An 8,906-nucleotide genomic window follows, 5' to 3' on the forward strand; every position below is an offset into this window, starting at 1 on the left:
TTACCAAATTTGTGGTTGGAGTTGGCCTAAGAAATTGATAAAAGTAAATTTGAATTTTCTTACATATAATACTTCACTGTTATCAGAACATGGTTGAATAATTTCTTGATTCAATGCATCAACTCTCTCATCCATATCCATTCCATGTTCAATATTTGAGTGTAGCCTATAATAATGTGCAAAAGTTATTATTTTAAATAACACAGCCTCAACATAGGGGAAACCGCAAACAATTCTTTCGTGGGAGCTACTTAAACTAAATTAACAAAAATTCCAAGAAATTTGTGCCTAAACAATTCTTCTGCCTCCCCCTTACATGAAACGCATGCACTTTTTCATAAATGTTTTTTTTTAATTTCAAACTAATTAAAAATGACTGGCAGAAAGGCAGCTAGTACTGTAAGAAGTGTAACACTGTATCTCCCAAATAGATTTGGTACATACTGTGTTACACTTCTTACTTCTCAGCTATCAGCTAAGCTAATACCTAAGGCACCACCTTAGGCCTAAGTCATCAAGCAACTTTTAAAGCCATTAATTCCGGTGGCCAGGTTGCAATGCGTAGGATAGTGGTGGCAAGCCCTTCATGCCACGCGAGCCAACAGCTCCCTACACTAACTATTACCGCTTAAGAATAGTGAGTAGGATAAATTATTTCAAAAAGTGAATCCATTCAGACCCGTCAAATAAATATGTCACTTAAAAAAAAAGTTTTGAGAACCCAAACATCACAAAAATAAAGCAGCACACAAATACGTTAAGGCGAAACCCTGCAAAAATGGTTTATTTTGTCATTTTATAATCCAATTTATAGGTGTTCAAATTAAGGTAGAGTCATTTTGTTTTCTGAAACGTGAAATAAAATGTGCCTCACTGATTTTTGATTAATTATTTTTTTAAACTATCTCAAACATGGGTGTACCGCTTAAAATTGACATTTTTCCAATTTCATACAGATAACTTTATTAGAAAACTGTATAAGACAGAAGGATGCATGCAATTCGTTTTGTGAAATAGTTATAGACCAGGTTTCACAGTAATTTGATTTTTAAATTTTTAGGGGAATTTGGTTACCGTTTTGTTTTTAGAATCACCTTAAAATTTCCTGTTAAGCTTTCAGCCCTTCTAAAAGCAACCATAGCTAATTTTTTAATTTACAATCCAGATAGTTAGATACCATTACTGCGTGAAACTAAAGAAAAATTAATTTCTAAATTGAAACACTGTTGCCATATAGTGTTTTATTAAATACATAGAAAATTAGGATTTTTTCCCCTCTAATTAAAAATTGCCAGCTTCTTCTGTTTGAGTTTAAAAAATGTATTCTTCCCAATTTCTTAGGCATTCAATTATCACTCACGAAAAAATGGAGGGAAGGATCTTTCATTTTTAGTAGGGACCAACCGTCCTCAAACAAAAACCCCGAAAAATGGTCAACCTAGATTTAATTTCTGATTGTCGGGGTCGACGACAAAAGTCAGAGATCTCCGTACAAACACTAAGTGAATAATTCTACCTAATTTAGCATATGGTTTTGCACATTACTTTTGTGAAAAAGATGATTGGCTCTGATCTGATGGCACTTCGGTTTTTTTATTTAATCCAGTTCTTTTTACACACTGCTTTTTCCTTGGCATCAAAGATCTATGAGTGTGTTCAGAAACTTCCTCACTTTGCGAGGCCATAGCTTTTGAAGGATAAATTTTCCATCGTTTTGACATCTCTGTAATTAAAACAAAAGAATATGAATACTTGAAGTCAAAAGTAATTGTACACTTGTTAATCAAGAATAAATTCATATATTTTGAAGAAATTAGGGATTTTTTAAAAATACTGCAAGTGGAATTTAAAAAAAAAAAGATTTTCTCCACTTACACAGATTTCTGCTCAATCAGTTTGTCTTAATATAATGTTATTCTAGAAACCATTTTGCTTGGGTATAATAACGGTGAAAATATTTTAAATAGACTATTACACATTAAAATATTTAATATGTCACACACAACATGTTTCAACACGCGCTTGCGTCATCTTCAGGTGTTCAAATGATGTTTTTACAAATGAGCTGCCACCAACACGGGATACAAGCTTTTTAACATAGACAATCTAAATAATTTTTAACAAAGAAAGAACTTGGGCCTTCTCCACTATTAATTGCAAAATTATTTTTCTTAAGTTTCTCGGTTTCCAACGACTTTCGTATATTTAACTTAGCAGAAGTTGTAATTTCTGCTAGAACTTCTACGTCGTCAAAGTCATAGCTATCTTTACATTCTTTAACGTGAAAGTAAAAAATTGTTTTATGGTTTCTCTTCAGACCAACATCAACCTTATGTTCCTTTACTATGAATCTCAAATTTCTTTTTGTTTGACCAACATACACCATTCTGAAACTACACTGAATTTGAAATATTTTATTGTGTAATAGTCGATTACAAATATTTTTCCATACCTCAAGATGGTTAAATTAATAACTAAATTATCATAGGAAACTAATCAAGTTATCATAGGAAACTAATCAAGTTATCATAGGAAACTAATCAAGTTATCATAGGAAACTAATCAAGTTATAATAGGAAACTAATCAAGTTATCATAGGAAACTAATCAAGTTATCATAGGAAACTAATCAAGTTATCATAGGAAACTAATCAAGTTATCATAGGAAACTAATCAAGTTATCATAGGAAACTAATCAAGTTATCATAGGAAACTAATCAAGTTGCCATATGAAACTAATTATCGTATAAAACTACTAATTAAATTATCGCATAAAACTACTAATTAAATTATCGCATAAAACTACTAATTAAATTATCGCATAAAACTACTAATTAAATTATCGCATAAAACTACTAATTAAATTATCGCATAAAACTACTAATTAAATTATCGCATAAAACTACTAATTAAATTATCGTATAAAACTACTAATTAAATTATCGTATAAAACTACTAATTAAATTATCGCATAAAACTACTAATTAAATTATCGCATAAAACTACTAATTAAATTATCGCATAAAACTACTAATTAAATTATCGCATAAAACTACTAATTAAATTATCGTATAAAACTACTAATTAAATTATCGTATAAAACTACTAATTAAATTATCGTATAAAACTACTAATTAAATTATCGTATAAAACTACTAATTAAATTATCGTATAAAACTACTAATTAAATTATCGTATAAAACTACTAATTAAATTATCGTATAAAACTACTAATTAAATTATCGTATAAAACTACTAATTAAATTATCGCATAAAACTACTAATTAAATTATCGCATAAAACTACTAATTAAATTATCGCATAAAACTACTAATTAAATTATCGCATAAAACTACTAATTAAATTATCGCATAAAACTACTAATTAAATTATCGCATAAAACTACTAATTAAATTATCGCATAAAACTACTAATTAAATTATCGCATAAAACTACTAATTAAATTATCGCATAAAACTACTAATTAAATTATCGCATAAAACTACTAATTAAATTATCGCATAAAACTACTAATTAAATTATCGCATAAAACTACTAATTAAATTATCGCATAAAACTACTAATTAAATTATCGTATAAAACTACTAATTAAATTATCGTACAAAACTACTAATTAAATTATCGTATAAAACTACTAATTAAATTATCGTATAAAACTACTAATTAAGTTATCGTATAAGTTATCGCACGCCTAAAGCTCTAAAGTATTTTAATTCCGACAAAAGGCGATGCCCATCACGTCAGAGTAAAAGAGAAGGTCAGTTTAGAGCTAGCCTAGATATTTCTGAAGTTCACGTGTGAAGTTTACGCGGTTTGGCCGGTGTTCCGGGAGAGAGTCCCAGTCCTTGATGGAGGAGAGAACAAATGCATGCTTCCGAAGACTGTTAGGGTGCTGCATTTTGTCTAACCTAACAGTGTTTTTATTTTAAATTCAATACCTTTACCGGAGTTTAAAAACATCATAACTCGGTTTCTAACATTTCCATCAGGTTCCTCTCTAGAGAATGTGCTGTATAAACTACCATAATTTGCTAATTAAGTTATCACGTGAAACTGCTAATTAATTTATGACGTGAAACTGCTAATTAAGTTATCGCGTGAAACTACCAATTAAGTTATCGCATGAAACTACCAATTAAGTTATCGCATGAAACTACCAATTAAGTTATCGCATGAAACTACCAATTAAGTTATCGCATGAAACTACCAATTAAGTTATCGCATGAAACTACCAATTAAGTTATCGCATTAAACTACCAATTAAGTTATCGCATTAAACTACCAATTAAGTTATCGCATTAAACTACCAATTAAGTTATCGCATTAAACTACTAATTAAGTTATCGCATTAAACTACTAATTAAGTAATCGCATTAAACTACTAATTAAGTAATCGCATAAGACTACTAATTAAGTTATCGAATTAGACTACTAATTAAGTTATCGCATTAGACTACTAATTAAGTTATCGTTCGGTCAAGAAGGTTTAGATTTAGCTCAGGCCATTGGCCGTCGTTGAAAGGACGTCACCGGTGAGCTGCATTCGGTTCGGTTCCTTCTCCAACAAATCGCGATCGCGATTCAGCTGGGCAACGCGGCATCAATTTTAAACACCTTTCCTCCAGGGGCTTCCCTAAAGGATTACCTCTATTCTTTGTAAATATTTACGAAATAAAGTATAAAATAGTTATCACATTAATGTGATAACTTAATTCGTAGTTTAAACTACTAATTGACCGATTTCAAAATTATGTTTTTACACGTGACAGAACCTTTACATTGTAAGGTATAGCAGGTTTTTTTACCTGCTTTTATATCCTAACATGGCGGTGTATTTCCACGCGCAAAATGAATTTTAAGATCCCTTAATTAAGTTATAATATTAAACCATGGTGAAACACTTTTCCTTCATGTTCCTCTCTGGAGAATGCGCTGCATAAACTACCGTAATTTGTTAACCTAGATGTATCTATTTCTGTTAATGAAATATGCTTGATTAATAACCATGTTTTAAAAATAGGGTTTGCAGATAGAATCAAAAACCGTTTCTAATTTTTACAGACTACTTACTTATCTAGTTCTAGTACCAATTTATATCTTTTAAGCCTTGGTTCACGAACGATTGCTAAATTACAATCGACAACCCGGCCGAGTTCGAGATTAAAATATAATTAATACAAATCATTTTAATTCAAAGTTAATTTTTTAATTAATTATTTAGTATAAATTTATAATTAAGTTTATAATCAAAGATAATAATTAAAACGTAACTAAAATATAAAATAACTTACTTGCGTAAACGGTAGAAGCTCGTGTAGAAGTAAAAGCAGACGCTTGAAAGCTTCCCTAAAAACTCATTTAAAAAGAATACATATATACTAAGTTTGACTTACCCATCCTTGCTCTAGCTACTAACTATACTTTTTCATAATCCTGATTATCGAAAGTTTTCTTCGGCTGACATTCCTCACCCTGAGCTCGGTTGTACATCGCTCAGTCTAGCTATAGCAATCGCCCACTCAAGTCCTTGCGCTAATTAAGTTATCACGTGAAACTGCTAATTAAGTTATCACGTGAAACTGCTAATTAAGTTATCACGTGAAACTGCTAATTAAGTTATCACGTGAAACTGCTAATTAAGTTATCACGTGAAACTGCTAATTAAGTTATCACGTGAAACTGCTAATTAAGTTATCACGTGAAACTGCTAATTAAGTTATCACGTGAAACTGCTAATTAAGTTATCACGTGAAACTGCTAATTAAGTTATCACGTGAAACTGCTAATTAAGTTATCACGTGAAACTGCTAATTAAGTTATCACGTGAAACTGCTAATTAAGTTATCACGTGAAACTGCTAATTAAGTTATCACGTGAAACTGCTAATTAAGTTATCACGTGAAACTGCTAATTAAGTTATCACGTGAAACTGCTAATTAAGTTATCACGTGAAACTGCTAATTAAGTTATCACGTGAAACTGCTAATTAAGTTATCACGTGAAACTGCTAATTAAGTTATCACGTGAAACTGCTAATTAAGTTATCACGTGAAACTGCTAATTAAGTTATCACGTGAAACTGCTAATTAAGTTATCACGTGAAACTGCCAATTAAGTTATCACGTGAAACTGCTAATTAAGTTATCACGTGAAACTGCTAATTAAGTTATCACGTGAAACTGCTAATTAAGTTATCACGTGAAACTGCTAATTAAGTTATCACGTGAAACTGCTAATTAAGTTATCACGTGAAACTGCTAATTAAGTTATCACGTGAAACTGCTAATTAAGTTATCACGTGAAACTGCTAATTAAGTTATCACGTGAAACTGCTAATTAAGTTATCACGTGAAACTGCTAATTAAGTTATCACGTGAAACTGCTAATTAAGTTATCACGTGAAACTGCTAATTAAGTTATCACGTGAAACTGCTAATTAAGTTATCACGTGAAACTGCTAATTAAGTTATCACGTGAAACTGCTAATTAAGTTATCACGTGAAACTGCTAATTACGTTATCACGTGAAACTGCTAATTAAGTTATCACGTGAAACTGCTAATTAAGTTATCACGTGAAACTGCTAATTAAGTTATCACGTGAAACTGCTAATTAAGTTATCACGTGAAACTGCTAATTAAGTTATCACGTGAAACTGCTAATTAAGTTATCACGTGAAACTGCTAATTAAGTTATCACGTGAAACTGCTAATTAAGTTATCACGTGAAACTGCTAATTAAGTTATCACGTGAAACTGCTAATTAAGTTATCACGTGAAACTGCTAATTAAGTTATCACGTGAAACTGCTAATTAAGTTATCACGTGAAACTGCTAATTAAGTTATCACGTGAAACTGCTAATTAAGTTATCACGTGAAACTGCTAATTAACTTATCACGTGAAACTGCTAATTAAGTTATCACGTGAAACTGCTAATTAAGTTATCGCGTGAAACTGCTAATTAAGTTATCGCGTGAAACTGCTAATTAAGTTATCGCGTGAAACTACCAATTAAGTTATCGCGTGAAACTACCAATTAAGTTATCGCGTTAAACTACCAATTAAGTTATCGCGTTAAACTACCAATTAAGTTATCGCGTTAAACTACCAATTAAGTTATCGCGTTAAACTACCAATTAAGTTATCGCGTTAAACTACCAATTAAGTTATCGCATTAAACTACCAATTAAGTTATCGCATTAAACTACCAATTAAGTTATCGCATTAAACTACCAATTAAGTTATCGCATTAAACTACCAATTAAGTTATCGCATTAAACTACCAATTAAGTTATCGCATTAAACTACCAATTAAGTTATCGCATTAAACTACCAATTAGGTTATCGCATTAAACTACCAATTAGGTTATCGCATTAAACTACCAATTAAGTTATCGCATTAAACTACCAATTAAGTTATCGCATTAAACTACCAATTAAGTTATCGCATTAAACTACCAATTAAGTTATCGCATTAAACTACCAATTAAGTAATCGCATAAGACTACTAATTAAGTTATCGAATTAGACTACTAATTAAGTTATCGCATTAGACTACTAATTAAGTTATCGTTCGGTCAAGAAAGTTTAGATTTAGCTCAGGCCATTGGCCGTCGTTGAAAGGACGTCACCGGTGAGCCGCATTCGGTTCAGTTCCTTCTCCAACGAATCGCGATCGCGATTCAGCTGGGCAACGCGACATCAATTTTAAACACCTTTCCTCCAGGGGCTTCCCTAAAGGATTACCTCTATTCTTTGTAAATATTTACGAAATAAAGTATAAAATAGTTATCACATTAATGTGATAACTTAATTCGTAGTTTAAACTACTAATTGACCGATTTCAAAATTATGTTTTTACACGTGACAGAACCTTTACATTGTAAGGTATAGCAGGTTTTTTTACCTGCTTTTATACCCTAACATGGCGGTGTATTTCCACGCGCAAAATGAATTTTAAGATCCCTTAATTAAGTTATAATATTAAACCATGGTGAAACACTTTTCCTTCATGTTCCTCTCTGGAGAATGCGCTGCATAAACTACCGTAATTTGTTAACCTAGATGTATCTATTTCTGTTAATGAAATATGCTTGATTAATAACCATGTTTTAAAAATAGGGTTTGCAGATAGAATCAAAAACCGTTTCTAATTTTTACAGACTACTTACTTATCTAGTTCTAGTACCAATTTATATCTTTTAAGCCTTGGTTCACGAACGATTGCTAATTTACAATCGACAACCCGGCCGAGTTCGAGATTAAAATATAATTAATACAAATCATTTTAATTCAAAGTTAATTTTTTAATTAATTATTTAGTATAAATTTATAATTAAGTTTATAATCAAAGATAATAATTAAAACGTAACTAAAATATAAAATAACTTACTTGCGTAAACGGTAGAAGATCGTGTAGAAGTAAATGCAGACGCTTGAAAGCTTCCCTAAAAACTCATTTAAAAAGAATACATATATACTAAGTTTGACTTACCCATCCTTGCTCTAGCTACTAACTATACTTTTTCATAATCCTGATTATCGAAAGTTTTCTTCGGCTGACATTCCTCTCAGGGTGGGAGAAGCATAAACACTCACAGACATGTTCAAACCTGCCGCAGTGCACGCGCTGTTTGCCAGTAGCAGCACCAGTCTGGTTATTTAACTGCCACACCTTGTATAATGGTAACACGGTCATTTCCCGCATCATGCACAATCGAATAGTGCTCACAGTCGTAGGTTTTCTCTGCAGGCAGAGAATACTTTTCGAATATAACAAGGGCAGAAGTTGTAGTTGTGTTTGCATATTCCCAGTTAATGTTAATTAATTCTTGGTTAAATCAATGTAATTATATAAAGTAGGCCTATAATCTAATCTTGAATCAC

The 8,906-nt window shown here is 31.1% G+C and overlaps 1 protein-coding gene across 1 annotated transcript; it reads right to left on the bottom strand.

The window, feature by feature from the left end:
- Nucleotides 1-8,425, bottom strand: LOC149939194 (uncharacterized). The gene is made up of 3 exons (XM_090179039.1): nt 8,413-8,425; nt 1,546-1,723; nt 1-166 (listed from the first exon to the last, which is right to left on the bottom strand). The coding sequence occupies exons 2-3, from the start codon at nt 1,719-1,721 to the stop codon at nt 1-3; spliced, it is 342 nt and encodes a 113-aa protein (XP_090035165.1). The 5' UTR covers nt 1,722-1,723; nt 8,413-8,425.
- Between the last annotated feature and the right edge of the window lie 481 nt (nt 8,426-8,906).

This window comes from Leiobunum rupestre, chromosome 6 (assembly GCF_980474605.1).
Source record: "Leiobunum rupestre chromosome 6, qqLeiRupe1.1.hap1, whole genome shotgun sequence".
Taxonomy (NCBI): Eukaryota; Metazoa; Arthropoda; class Arachnida; order Opiliones; family Sclerosomatidae; genus Leiobunum; species Leiobunum rupestre.